The sequence below is a fragment of the Garra rufa genome, chromosome 21, assembly GCF_049309525.1.
Source record: "Garra rufa chromosome 21, GarRuf1.0, whole genome shotgun sequence".
Taxonomy (NCBI): domain Eukaryota; kingdom Metazoa; phylum Chordata; class Actinopteri; order Cypriniformes; family Cyprinidae; genus Garra; species Garra rufa.
In genome coordinates, this window is record NC_133381.1 from 34,040,564 (window position 1) to 34,056,327 (window position 15,764).

A 15,764-nucleotide genomic window follows, 5' to 3' on the forward strand; every position below is an offset into this window, starting at 1 on the left:
GATCTCAATATCACACAGTCATTGTTGGAAAGGGTTCAAATATACATAAATGCTGAAAAACCAAATAATCTGTGGGACCTTAAAAAAGGGACTCATGAACAACTATCACTAAACAAAAAACACAGCTGTGGATCATTCAGGTAACAACAAATTATGAAGAATCAAGTGTATGTAAACTTTTGACTGGGTCATTTTTATAAATTCAACTATTAATAACATGCATTTTGTATGATCCCTCTTATTTTGGTAAAATAATTACCATTTTGCGGATTCTGCAAGGTGTATGTAAACTTTTGACTTCAACTGTAATATTCTGATAATGGCTTCACTATTGCATTTTTTTTTTCTTAGCAAAGCAGCTTTAATTTTTTTTCTTAGCCAAACAACATTCATTACATTAAGAAAATGCAAAGCATTTTCTGGATTTTTCCAGAAGAAATTCTGGCAAATGATTACTGCCACCCTGTGCAACAGTGCACAAACTGCAGCATTTCTGTTCCCAAGTTTTCCTCATTCTGGTTGACCTGGTTGATTAAATGAGCTTCTATCTTGTAACTTCCAGGTTTTCTCATTTATGTCACAGTACATTACAGCATGTGAAGATAAAATCATTTAAAATTTGTTTTGGCATCTAAAACCTATATTTAACATATTCATTTTCCTTTCTACCTCAGCTCTTCAATACTATCTTAACCCTAACTTGTGAATGTTGGGAATGCTTTTGATGCGTTATAGTGAGGAATGTGCTAAGAATCGTGCTGTCACTGACCCTGATGTTTCCCATGGAGTTATCAGAGAGGAGTGTTGCAGAGCCGCTCTTATCTTTGTGTTTACGCGTACTTGCTCACACTCAGGCCTGTTTCTTGCAGGGCGTGTGAGATAAAAAATTTCAGAGAGACCACCAGTGAGAAAACCTCCATTAACTCACTTGGACCCATATACAGGCTGAATCTGCTGCATGTAGTAGGCTTTGAAATTCAACACAAGGTAAGTCCATTTCATAAGCAATACGGTATCCGGCAGGTGGCACAGACAATGAGACGACTCAAATGTTACCTTTAAAGTTGGTGGTTATAGGAGACGTCACGGTGTGACTGTTTACTCTCTAGTATCGACTTTGAAATGAAGGTGGATGGTGAGATAGTTTGGGAGAAAGATGGATACAAACTGATGTGTTCTTTTGTGTATTTGCTTTGCAAATGATGTTGACTATGATTGCTTGTGCTTGTATGTCACAGGACCAGTTGACTGTGAAGACGTTTCTGTCACTGAATCCCCTAATATGTTTTTTTTGTTCCATTTTACCAGCACTGAAGCCTTTGCTTATCCACTAGCTTCTACTATGTTTTCTGTTCAACGTTGCGTTAACATATGTTGGTATTTGATTGTTTTTGTTGTGTTTCCAGTATGGGTCAAGAAAAGCTGGTGGCTTGCATGTTGGTCACTATGTTAAGTCTGACACTAATGAAGTCAGTTTATGGTCAGCACATGCCAGAAGAACCGTGCTCCGTCCAGATCCTCGTCCCTGGACTCAAAGGTACTGCAAATAAACTACACCACATTATGTCATCTACACTAATGATTAATGATTTTAATCTTATGCTCACCAAGGCTCTATTTTTTTTTTTTTTGAATACAGTAAAAATATGAATTATTTTGAATGAATTAGTATTACAATTTAAACAAACTATTTTAATATATTTTAAAATGTAATTTATTCCTGTGACTTTCAGCATCATTGCTTCAGTCTTCAGTGTCACGTGATCCTGTAGAAATCATTATAATATGCTGATTATGTTTGTTTGGAAACTGTGATAACTTTATTTTCATTTAAGACTTGTATGGCTTAATATAACGTAAATGATGTCTCTTACTGAAATATGTAGTAGAAAACCAATGAAAGATTTACGTTATTTAAAAAAAATCCACATTGTTTTATACATATTTGGACTATGGGGGCACTATTATTTCAATGATGTGAATGATGTGATGCGATGTGTGAGTTATTGGCGCTACCTGTTGCTATTTTTACCCCAACACAACTCTGAAAATAAAATACTGATACTATGCCACATTGTGCGGCTTTTGGTTGCAATTTTCAGTGGGAGGGCAACAAGAGACTTGATGTAAGTCTTCTTTGCTTTCCTAGCAGTGATGCGCGGGTTAATCCAAAATGAGCGGTTACCCGCGGTTACGAGTCATCCAAAAATATTTTAATGATATTCGGGTCGCGGTCGGTCGGGTCGTTTAAAATATAGATGCCAATTAAACCTTTGTAATTTATATAGTACTAGACACAATTTTCTATGAAATACACAGACCTACACTTTATTGGCTGAATAATATTTACCTTTTGAATGTTGAGCGTTATTAACTGTTGAATAAATGCTGACGCGGGACAAAATGCCCGATTTCCCAACACGTTGAACTGAGCAATGCCATTGTACCATTTTAATAGGCTACTTTTAAACGCATATAGCTCAGTAATGACACCTTTATGTATTTTCTGAGAGGGGTGGGATTTTTGTTGGGAAATTCGGGGGAGAGACGCACACTTCGATTAGACTGGATAAACACGCAGCATCTTAATTGTTAAGAAAATGGTATTCTAATAAATGTCTCGGATATTTTGATTATGTCCAATGCTTCTCTTTTTTTTTGGAATTATTAGACACATTTCACTGTCTTTTCAAATGCCTAGGTCTGTTTAATTTCCTAAATTATAAAATTTCTAGCACGATTTTTAAACGTTTATTTAAGCAATAATATATAAATTATCTCATGTATATGCTTGTTTAAAACCAGGGATTAAAAACGAATTCCAAGTAAAAACTGTATATTTCTTTACATTTCCAGACAGCGAAACGAACGAAATTAAACATCACTTAATAAATTCAAAGCACTATAATTTCCTTATTCATTTGATACAACTATTATAGCTATACAAAAAATATATATTTAAAATAATATTATTTTGTCATATTCGTGATTCCTGAATTTATATATGAAAACTTCGTTTTGAAGTGCATTCCTTATGTTTGTATAAGAAAATTCGTTAACCTAGCCTATTAAGTTGATTTAATATTCTTGATAATTTTTAGAAGAAGTTAAAAAAAAAGGAATTAGCTTGTAGTCTATATATGTTTAGGGCTATAGGCTAATCTTTTTCTTAACTCTTATTACACTGTAGATCGAAATAAAATAATTCTTGATCATATTTAACATCGGAGAATCACTGACATAATTTAGAGTACTTCGAAAATGAAACTATTTAAATTTGTACAAAGGAAAGACAAAATAAATCACAACAAGAACAATCTGTAGACAAAATTACCTAATTAATGCCGAATGATGTTTGACAGTGAACGCATCTCCACCGCATAGCCGCATATAATCGCTGGTGTCAGTCGCAAATATTAAACATGCGGGTCAGGAAGCAGGTCGGATGCAAGATTTTCTCTTTATTTTTTTGCGGTCCGAGTTGCGGGCGGGTTAGTTAAAAACGTCGGTAGGGTTCGGGTTGTTTATAGATTGACCCGCGCATTAGTGATGCGCGGGTCGGGGTTTTTTTCAACCCGCGGGTCCCGCAATTATGAAATTATTTGGCCCGCCCCAGCCCGCCCCGCAGTACTGTGTCTATTTTTACAACCCGCCCCGCCCCGCACCGCACCCGCGACAATTAAATAGACATACTATGCATTGTAATGCAAATGAAAACCGAAAGTGCTTTTCGCCCTTTAAACTGGCAACAATACTGTACGATTATGAATATGAACCATAAATCAAATCATATTAATAACAAGATAATCAGTGGTGTAACGTTAGTGGTGCCGGAAGAAATGTGGGTATATATGCTTCATTTATGAATATCGTTTTGAACTTTCTGTTTGAACGCATTCGTTTACTGGATCCTTGGACTGAAAGGTTTAAAGGTTCACTGGTTTAAGGAAGTTCTGATCATGAAAATCTGCTTCTTTTTATTTGTAAGATATTGTTTTCGTTATTATGTACTGTTTAAAATGACTAGGGTGCAGGAAACGCAGCGGGCGCAATCACCAAATACATTTCAAAGCAAGCCGGCGCCACAGTCCTGACTACATCATTGCTGTCTTTATTGTGTGTTTTTAGCGAATATTTACATTCATTCACATATGACTGGATGTGGTTGACTGTCATGATTTTGGCTAATGCAGGATAATGCGCATCAGAGGAGATTTAAATACGCATAGCACCAGGCCTGCAGAGCCGAATGAGCGTTCGCTTGATGCGCTTGTGGCTGGCAGCGGGAGCTGCTTGGCGCTTTCGTGACGTGTTGATAACCTTATTAAAGAACTTAATAAAATATGAAAATAGATATGCCCAAATATGTAATATAGGCTATAGGGAATTGCACGCAACATACATTGATTTTTTTATTTTATTTTGTATTTAATGACCCGCCCCAACCCGCCCCGCAAATAAAGTGACAGTTTCTTTACCCGCCCCAACCCGACCCGCGGGTTACCCGCGGGGCCCGCGGGTTATGAGACGACCCGCGCATCACTACCGCGCATCACTGTTTCCTAACGATAAGAAGAGGAGAAAAGAATGCCTGTGAATAAAGAAAACTTCCTAAAGACCTGCATCTTTGAGGCTTTTAGTCAACCACAGCAACTGAAAGAGCTTACAAATGGCAGAGACAAGAAATGCTAGGATGTAAACATGCCGACGCTTGTCATGACGCCGCAGCCACTGAAGGAGTTTCTCAGTCAGGATTTCCATCAATATCCAGGGCGTTTAGACTCCTTGAGAGGAAAAATCAACGGTACGGCATTTGGTCTAAGCCAACACTTATATCCATCGCAACCTATAAGCTCTTTCAGTAGCTGTGGTCATCGTACCATCGTATTTTATTTTCAGTTGTGTTGCAGTAAAAATTCGCAACAGGTTGCGCTGGTAGCTCACCCAGTGCAACCATTTCACGTTATCGAAATAATGACACCATAGTCCAAAATATGTATAAATCAATGTGGATTTTTAAAATAATGTAAATATTTCATGGGTTTTCTAGTACATATGTCAGTAAGAGACATAATTGACTTTGTATTAAGCCATACAAGTCTTAATAGCATTACTTATACCATTTATTTAAAATAGTTTTTGCAACATTATAAATGTTGTTACTGTCAATGTTGATAATTACAATGGCAGTGTGTGTATATATTGTAATTTGATATATAACGCTTTATTTAAATTTGAAAATACTACAGAAAATCCTATAAACAAAATATATCCTATATGCACAGTGTATTTACACTGCAGCAATAGTAAAACATACATGTAATTCTAAACAGCTTTGTCTGTGCTGGTCTATGACATTGTTCCTGTATTCCTGTAGGTGAAGCAGGAGAGAAAGGAGAGAAAGGAGCACCTGGGAGACCTGGGAGAGTAGGGCCACCTGGAGAGCCAGGTAACACTAAACCATCTTTTGAGAGCTTAATCGAATTCCATCAGTGCTTTTTAATTACTATCCACTTACATGATGAAACAAGACTCAAGTTCTTTATGAACCTGTCTAGAAGTTTCAGGTGTTAAAAGAATTACGAAACTTTCAAACCAAGTAACTAAACAGGGAGCTGCCAAATGTATACACTTTTAAAGATTAGTTTACTCAAATTAAAATTTCCTAATAATTTACTCACCCCTATTAGCCTGGGTTTCCCCATCCTGCCTTGCGCAGCGTGATTTTATTCACGCTTCTAGTCTAGTCTGGAAACCATGGACCTAATTTTCACCTAAGATAGGGAACCAATCACAGAACGGGGAGGGAGCACCAAGATGATGACGCCTTCTATGCGACTCACCGAAGCAGTTTGTTACTATGGATCCAGCATGGCAGCAGACGCAAAGTTATCTTTCGTGTCTACACCGGACGCGAGCGGCGTGACCCGACGCGACAAATGACATTAGAACCTATTATGCTGTCTACACTGGATGCGGCGCGACACGGCAAATCCCCCACAGTAATCTGCTGCCGCGTTCTATTTATGACGTGCTCACACAAAGTTTAAATGATTTGCAACGGTCGCCTTGTCGCGTCCAGTGTAGACAGACTTTAGCTGTTGCGACGTGGCAACTGTCGCGTCCGGTGTAGACACGGTATAGTGTTCTTCTAAGTAGTCTAGAACGCAAGTTTATTTTGAAAAAAGAGCAACTTTATGCGTTCGCTCTATATACGTCATCCGGTATAAGTGAAACGATTGGCTATGAGCTACGCACAGGCGCATTTGATAGACATTCGTATCGCCCAATAAACGGCTCTGGGCATTCGTAAACCACGCCTCAAATACGAGAAAATGAACATGTGGTTCCCAGACCACGAATCATGACGAAGTCATAACGTGGTCTGGCGTTAGCCAGGCTACACCCCTATGTCATCCAATATGGATGTCTTTCTGTCTTCAGTCGAAAAGAAATTGAAGTTTTTGAGGAAAACATTCCAGGATTTTTTTCCATATACTGGACTTCAAAGGGGATCAATGGGCTGAAGGTCCAAATAGCAGTTTCTATGCAGCTTCAAAGAGCTCTACCCCATCCCAGCCAAGGAATAAAGGTCTGAGTTTTTCGAGACCTTTCCAACGTGATTACGTAATGGGTGAATATACATTTTGTGGTTAAAAAGTATATAAATGTATTTTTTTATTTGACAGATCATTTCGCTAGATAAGACCTTTATTCCTCAGCTGGGATCGTGTAGAGCCCTTTAAAGCTGCATTGCAATTTGGACATTTAACCCGAATTCTATTCAAGTCCACTATATGGCGAACAATCCTGCATATTTTCCTCAAAAACCTTAATTTCTTGGATGACATAGGGGTGAGTAAATTATCAGGAAATTTTAATTCAGGAGTGAACTAATCCTTTAGAGGGCCTCTAAAACTTCCCTTATCTTGCTTTTAGTTAGTTGACCCAGTGTTGACCCATCATTGTGTTTATAAAAGCTTTAACATACTGATAAACAAGGGAATCCAACTCCATTCTGAGAATTACTACATTCTTTAGTTCATATCTGGGCTTATTTTTTGCACATATTAAGTTTATACCTTATTTTCCAGGTCCCCCCGGAGTCAAAGGCCAAAAAGGTAGTGCTGGACGTTATGGGAAGATGGGTCCCGCCGGACTCAAAGGTAAGCTTGAGAACGAAATTTGCAATTCTGAAAGTAATCAGGCTTGTTTTGTCTAACTGCTTAATAATGTAATAGGCGTCGTTTTTTCTAGGTATAAAAGGTGATATGGGAGATCCCGGACCTAGGGGCCCAAATGGAGAGCCAGGTATAGGCCTTGCCGAAATAGAATTCAGTTCATATCAGTAGATAATTGGATTGAACTCATTAGGAACCGGTTTAATGCTTGGACTGCTCATGTGAATGGTCTCATATTTAATTTCTCTTCTCAGGCGTCCCCTGCGAGTGCGCACCCTTACGGAAAATGATTGGCGAAATGGATATTCAAGTGGCGCAATTAACCAGTGAGCTGAAGTTCATTAAAAATGGTATGTCCAAAAGAACGAATGAACCAGTTGCGCTGTCTAGCAATGTTTATGAGATTACAATAATGTGATGTTGTCAAGTTGATTCATACAGTTGTTCCTTTTGATGTGCAGGGTGAATGCACATAGACAAAAGTATTTAGCCATTAGCCAGAAGTTCTTTTGTTGGACTGTCAGAATGCACTTGTGTGAACGCTGGCTGCTGCGGTGTGATTATAGAAATTCAGATCCTCATTTTTCAGCACTGCCCTCCCCCGCAGCTGTCGCCGGCATCAAAGAGACAGACAGCAAGGTCTATCTGCTGGTAAAGGAGGAAAAACGCTACAGGGATGCAGAGGTGTTCTGTCAGGGGCGAGGTGGACACCTGGCTATGCCTAAAGACGCGGCGGCTAACAGAGCCATCGCTGGCTACGTCACTGATGCCGGCCTCACTAGAGTGTATATCGGCATCAATGACCTGGAGCGAGAAGGCCACTTTGTGTATGTGGAGCGTTCACCTATGACCACCTTTAGCAAGTGGAGGGAGGGCGAGCCAAACAACGCTTACGACGACGAGGACTGCGTCGAGATGGTGTCTTCAGGCGAGTGGATTGATGTGGCTTGTCACCTCACTATGTACTTCGTGTGTGAGTTTGACAAAGACACAGTATGAGCTTTAATGCCAATCTATAAGGGGGAAAGTCAATTTAGACATGCTTAAAACACTCCGGTATTAAAGAAGGCTGAAATTTCAATGAAAAAGGTACAGTGCTTCTACATTTTGTCAACTTTTTAAGCAGGGTCATTCCGTGTCAACTCAACCAGAGGTCCCCGGCTCAAATTTCTGATTTTGCTTATATTTATTCTGAAGAAAGATATACATGTATAGTGAAAGCCAAAATATTAAATATCATGGATAAATAATTACTGAGTAATCCACTATTATGTAGAGGGAGGTTTCTCGATTCTCACTTTTGATTCAGAGTCAAGTTACAGCGGGTTAAAAATTACTTCAGAAAGATGGCAGCATCATTATCTTATTTTTGCGCAGAGGTTGGTAGTTATATTAGTAAAATATGTTGACTTTAGCAGTCTTTGTTGCATTACGTGCCAATGGTGACCATTCGAAAATGGAGAAACGGCACTTTCAAGTTTTTCTCCAAAGTTTGAATGCCTCAAGCAGTATTAAAGATTTGAATGCCCTTAACAAACTTTCTATTTGGCATCTTAATTTTTAATGCCCTATGAGATTCGGGTTCCAGAGATATTGGAACTTCAATATGGCTCCAGGAGTAAATCATTAAAATGTACACATTTTCAGTGGTCAAAAACCAAATGTGGGTCAGTCTAAAAAAATATGATACTTCTTTTAAAGAGGAATGTCTGAGGAAGAAATAATGTTAAAACTGGAGATGTATCTCATTTCTTTCTGTAAAGACTGGATTGAACATATCAGTCTGAGTGCCATAAATGTTCTTTTTCCAAAGTTTGCGTAAAGGCCCTTCATCATTCAGTCCCTGAGATATGAGAATCTCAATGAGGCTTAATGTCCGGATTGTTGAATGTTACTCATTTTCAGTGGTCGATATCCAAATGTTGGTCACTTTGTATACAGCTGATACAACAATGTTGTATGAAATAATGCTGAAATTAGAATTGTATCTTGTCAATCAAAATTTTAAATTTCAAAAAGCCGCGGAAGTTTTTGAAATTTGGTTGATTTGACACGGAATGACACAGCAGTGACAGCAGGGAAATTGTTGAATAAAGTCATTTTTCCCGTAGCTTCGTAAAATTAAGGTTGAACCACTGATGTCACAATTCGGTCTTTTCTACCTTTCTGGGTCTTGAACATGTCAGTTGCATTGCTGTCTATGCAGGGTCAGAAAGCTCTCGGACTTCACCAAAAATAGTGAGTAATTAATGACAGAATTTTCATTTTTAGGTGAACTTTCTCTTAAAGCTTCTGATGCTCAGCAAAGCTGCATTTATTTGATCAGCAAAATCAGATGTTGTATCAGTGTTCTCAATTAAGTGCTGCTTAATGTTTTTGTTTTCAGTGATACTTTGGTGAACAGAAAATTCAAAAGTACTTTTTTAATAATAAATCTTTTGTAACATTATAAATATATTTTCTTTAGCTTTCGATCAATCTGATGTGTGTTGGCTGAATAAAAGTAAGTTAATTTATTTTAAGAATAGTAGTAAAACGGTTTACTGACCCCAAATTTATCAAAAAGGGACTGTACATGCTGTTTAAAACCTTATATAAATTGAGAGACTGTATGGAATATATGTACTTTTGAAATGTATTTTTTTTTATCACAATGCAAGAATATAATGTAATCATGTAATCAGTTAAATAAATGAACAATAAGACTTGTTATCAATAAGACTTGTTACCCTGTTATCTTATTATAGTTACAATTTCAGATACCACTGATTTGACCTTTTTCATTTTGTGTTTCTCTTTTACTAACTTTTCTCCCTGCCATTCGAATTTGAATTACATGGTTTATTATTAATATACTGAATAGGTCAGCATACTCATAGAACTAGCTAACAAGAGCAGATTTACATAACACGTAGTCTTCTAGACTGAACTGAGGTTAGGAATTGTATTTTTAATAGTCAAACACAATTTATTCTCACCAGTAAAATGACTGAAATGGCTGTCCCATTTCACCAGTAGTACATCATCCCATTTATTTAATACATTATTGGCAGACTGGGGCAGCATCAAGGTCACATAAGAAAAAATAAGATCAATGGGTGGGATATTTTGTATACCATATCACCAACTACACATTGTACATTGCACATACACAAAGTCATTTTATAACCTTAACATGATTTAAGGTTATTAAAGTATAATATACACATTCCCATATTGCTGTAATTATGATAATATACACTCTAAAAAGTGCTGGGTTATTTTTGTAAACACATTGCTGGGTTAATTGTGCTGGGTCAAAATATTGGGTTGTTTGAGGCACTGTAAACACACAGTTGGGTTGATCATGCTGGGTCAAATGGACTATGAGGGGTTCTTTCACTATGAACACCTGGGTTGGGTTATTTTGACCCAACCGGTTTGTTTATTTTTTTCACTTCATCGAACATTCTGGATTCTTCACTCGTCTCCTCCCCAGGCGGTCACGCACCTCGCAGCAAGCAGGATTATAAGGTAAATTAATAATATAATTATATAATTATTTACCTTTATTTTTAATAAGTTGTGTTTTAGAGCACACTTATTTCACTGTTTAATGCCAAATTTGATATGTCGCTGTGCGGGGTTGGCATTTTATTCCGTGAATGACGACCGTTGTAACTTAAGCAGCCTAGCGATGTACTTTTTTGCCTCAACAATCGCTTTATTGTTATATAAAGTGTGTGTGTGTGTGTGTGTGTGTGTGTGTGTGTGTGTGTGTGTGTGTGTGTGTGTGTGTGTGTGTGTGTGTGTGTGTGTAGTGTTATTTGTATAACTTACAGTATACATATGGCCTTTATTTTAACGCCTTATGGATAGAGTAGGTCAGAAATACGGGGGTAAGTTCCTTTACTGTCTGCATACTGTATGTATGGCTTTGTAATGTTTTGTCAAAATTAGATAATTTCATACAAAAATTGTTCTTTTAAGGGCATATTTTTTTCAAGTAAATGTCTGCGACGTGCCGAATCCAACGATAGATCCATATGTTTTATGTTGAGCATTTTCGCGCTTTTTTCCTTGAGGTAACTTGCATTAGCTAAAACGCTATGTCCCTTACTTTAATAATGTTAAACCACAATATGACTGGTATGTACTATTGTTTATTACTTAAATGTAATGTTGTCTTAGCTACAGTATGTAAAGTTAGACTGAATCTCTCGTGGTGTATGTGGCCGTTCACATGTCGCGTTTTTTGCGCACTTAAGTTAGTTATTTCAAATGTAGATGCCAATATACGCTCATAATGGAAGCTCGTTTTTTCCAGGCGCGGGACATGGTTGCTTAGCAACGGCAGACGCCATGTGAGAGCAAGCTGCGTTTTGGAAAGAATGAGAAACTGATGAGAAAGCAACGCGTCTTGCGTTTTCACGCGTTTTTAGGCGCGGCATGTGAACGGCCCCTTACTCTTCCTCTGTTTTAGTGAATGCCTGTGTTGCATTACAAACTAGGAGACCAGTATAAACCTTAAACTAATTGAACCACATTTGTTTTTCAGATTTGATCAGATTTCACAAGACTTTAGGAAGCTATATCCAGAGGCAGACTTTTTGAAGACTGGGCTACAGTTGCAGACCTAATTCTTGCCAGCGCTCAGCAAGGGCCATTCCTGGGTGACATGAATTAAGGTAAGCTTTTTCTTATAATATGTCAATCTATAAAAACAATATGCAACTGTATTTGACACACATCAACTGGTAAATACAATGGTACAGTAACACTTAACTAGTTGCTTATTAGCTTGTATATTGGCTGTTAATTAGTACTTATGAAGCACATACTGATGCCTTATTCTGCATGTGCATATTCTACATCCCTGAATCTGACCCCATACCTATACTTAACCTGCAGTAGTTGAATGAGGGTGGGAATTAATTTGCATTATTTAAAGGAATGAAGAAATCTTCATATGAAAGTGTTTCAGTTTGTTGTTTTGATTATAAAATATGTTTCACAGTTTGCATATTATTCCTATGGTTTAGATGCTAACGGGGAAAGTGCTTTCAAAGTCCTGCCCACTCTGGAGAAAAGGTCTTCAGACCCACAACCACGGAATCCCGGAGGCCATTCATTGACGTACAACCTGTAAGTTTTGTTTTACGTTTTCTGCTCTAATAAGGGTGTATATATATATATATATATATAAACACAGTGGTGGCCAAAATTATTATAACTGTTGTATTTTCAGTGTTTGTTATCTTTTGCTGTAGTGTGTCAGTAAGAAATATCAGTTTACATTTCCAAACATTCATTTTGCCTTTAATTGTGATAATCCAGTGAGGTTTTTGTTTTTGCAAGTGCACCTAGTGTAGGGCAAAAGTTGCTTTAAACGCAAAAGGATGGTCAAACCAAATGTTGATTTAATTTAGTTTAGTTAATCAAGGTTAATTGATAAAGAACATTTATTTATGGCATTATTTTTGACAGCATCATTTTATGACATTTTTAGACAAGTGCTTAAAACTTTGCAGTTAGGTCTCTTGGAGCATCTTGGAGACGCTGTCACAGTTCTTCTGGATGATGATGAGATCAGATCTCTGTGTGGAGCACTGGCTGTTGTGCAAACAAAAATGTCACTGGATTATCACAATTAATGGCAAAATGAATGGAAATGTAAACCGATATTTCCTACTGACACACTACAGCAAAAGAGAAATCACTGACTTAAAACCTTATTTAGCAGGTGAAAATACTAGTGTTCTAATAATTTTGACCACAACTGTATGAAAAGTTGAGAAGCAAAATGAGCATTTATTTCATGCCTCTGTGTTTATGTTCATAAAATACACTTAACTTAAAATGTTAGTTATGTTGCAAGACTAAATGCCGTATAATTAACAGGTGGGGACCAACATGGTGGATTTGAGCCTTGGGATGAGACAACAACATTTCTAGACCTTCGCCATTGTTCCAGGCCATGCCATTGAAGCGGACTTGTTGCCTGGGAATTTCTCCAGCTTGCAGTATATCATATTGATGGACATAAGTCTTCATGTGTGAAGTTTTTGAGGGCAAAAGTTTTTTTTCTTGGCCACTTGTAACATGTTTTAAATTGTAAGAATTGTCTGGTGGACTCTTTGTTTGGCTTAGTTTTAATGGCACGATGTTTGGAATGATTCTAATGTGGTAATAATTCATTTTTGAGTGTTCTGCTGCTGCAATGTTGACATAAAGAATAGGAATATATTGTGCCTTGTTTACAGTTTTGTGTTTAAAATAAACTGATCTACTAAAACCGTTATTTGTGTCTGTAAGGGTTGGACAAAATGTGTGACAGCTGCACCTATTTGAAAACTATTAAAAAGAAATATGAAAACTCATTAAATTGACATTTACAGATGCATTTTTTTGTGTTGTGTAACTGTATTACAGGAAAACAATAATAATTTTACATTCTTTTGTGATTTATATATTATTATTGGTAAATATTAAGGTAGCAAGGCAATTAGACAACAAATAACCCAATATTTAGGTAGTGTTTAACCCAGCAACACAGTTAATCTGACCCACTGGTTGGGTCAAATAAACAACCCAGCATTTTGGGTCAAATGATTTAACCCAGCACTTGGGTCAAAACAACCCAACGCGTGTTCTGTCCCATAGTTACCCAGCAGCTGGGTTATGGTTGGGTTATTTTTTAACCCAGCACTTTTTAGAGTGTACCATAAATAATGTCACTGATTACTTTAAAAAAAACTTTTGATACAAATTCTGTGTAATGGTAATAAATCATTTCTAAAACATAATAGATAAGGATTCATTATAAAATTAATTCATTTGATGTGTATTTTCTCAGCACTAATAAAATTCTATTACTCTTGGCAAGGTTTCATTCATTGTTAAAGTAGTGATCTGTCGCACTCTCGTGGTCACGTATAGCTCTGCACACTGTGATTATTTTGCGCTCATTGTCGTTCTGCACATACTGTATGTGCTAATGACAAGGTCAAGCCGTCCTGGAATTAACTATGCATGAAAATATAACAGCAGGCAGGAAATCAGATTAATTTGGGGGCAAAGTGGCAATCTGTACACCTCTGTTGCACGTATGTGTTTTCCCTCATAAATCTTTAAAGATGGAGGGTGCTTGAATTTCATAATAGGTCTTTACAATGAACTTTACAAACATAATCAGGAGACCTGCTTGTGTAAACTGATCTGTTACTCAACACTGGCCATCACACCAAACAGACAATGGCATATGGAACCTATCCTGCCATAGACTATATATTGAGGCCATAAATTTGCTAATCAGTTTTAAATCAGCTTGACAACTGGCAATCTTTCTTAAAATACGGTAATAAACATTTTTGTGTGACTTTTCGGTAACACTTTACAATAAGGTTCATTAGTTAACATTAGTTAACTACATTACTTAACATGAACTAGGAATGAACAATACTTCTATAACTTTTATTAATCTTAGTTGATGTTAATTTGTGCATTTACTAATACATTATTAAAATCACAAATTATGTTTGTTTACATTAGTTAATGTACTGTGAACTAACATAAACATGAACAACTGTATTTTTATTAACTAACATTAACATAGATTATATAATAGTGTAAGTAGTGTAATAGTGTAGTATAGGAAATAGTGTAAAAAATTAATTGTTCATTGTTCGTAATGTTAGTTAATACATTAACTAATGTTACCAAATGACATCTTATTGTAAAGTGTCACCAAAATATCTAAGAATAAACTTTATGAATAAATAAATACATTTTTTAAATCAATCGATCAATCAATAAATAGGCCTACAAAATGCGTCATCCCACTCTGTAAAAAGTGTGAAACATTGTTACCTTGATGCTTGATGAGCTATTTCTACCTGATTTAATCCATAAAAAATAGTTTTGTTTATATAAATTTATATTTTTAGGGTGATTCAGTTATATTAAATAATGTTTGACTTCATGTTTGACTGTTTAACATTTTCAGGTTACTATCTTTTCAGTGTATTTTTATTAAATAATAATAATTTTAATGAATGTAATTCGCCCTATAACATTCATAACATAACATACCCCTTTTAGTTTATGTATCTATTTTGTAATTCATTCACAACTATTTTAAGTCATTTTTAGCGTTAGCATTTTGCTAATAATACATTTTGAAAAGTTTATGGAAAAGGTAAGTTTTTTTCGTCGCTCATCGCCACTGTCACATTGTATAATGTTCTTTAAAAAAAAAGTGCAAAATAGCTTGTTTTATGCCTCATTTCTATACCACGTGAAGCATTAGTGAATTCATAATAAAACAAAATAAATTAAAATAAAGTATTTAATATTAACCCCTAAAACAAAACCGGAAAGAAATCACGTTGACACCTAGGCTATGGATGAAATTGATATTTTTGAAAAGCTGACCTACACTGTCTCCGACGACAGGAGTAAGTAATACACTGATTAAAATTTAATCTATTGTTTGGCGGTTGTCTAAGCTAGGCTAATTGGATGCGGGCGCTAAATCTCCAGTTACCTCTGAGCAGCACAGACTAAATTAGAACAAACCACATTTTTTAAGACCAACTATCAAAA

At 36.5% G+C, this 15,764-nt stretch overlaps 1 protein-coding gene across 2 annotated transcripts; it reads left to right on the forward strand.

Moving 5' to 3' along the window:
• Nucleotides 1–813: 813 nt before the first annotated feature.
• On the forward strand, nucleotides 814–9,865 carry colec11 (collectin sub-family member 11). 2 transcript variants are annotated; one of them, XM_073827181.1, is made up of 7 exons: nucleotides 814–987; nucleotides 1,407–1,537; nucleotides 5,378–5,449; nucleotides 7,095–7,166; nucleotides 7,258–7,311; nucleotides 7,436–7,531; nucleotides 7,771–9,865. In XM_073827181.1, exons 2-7 carry the CDS (start codon nucleotides 1,408–1,410, stop codon nucleotides 8,178–8,180), a joined length of 834 nt encoding a protein of 277 aa, XP_073683282.1. In that variant the 5' UTR covers nucleotides 814–987; nucleotide 1,407; the 3' UTR covers nucleotides 8,181–9,865. The 2 variants fall into 2 exon arrangements, with proteins under 2 accessions (XP_073683282.1, XP_073683283.1); XM_073827182.1 differs by having other exon boundaries at nucleotides 818–987; nucleotides 7,789–9,865.
• Nucleotides 9,866–15,764: the final 5,899 nt, after the last annotated feature.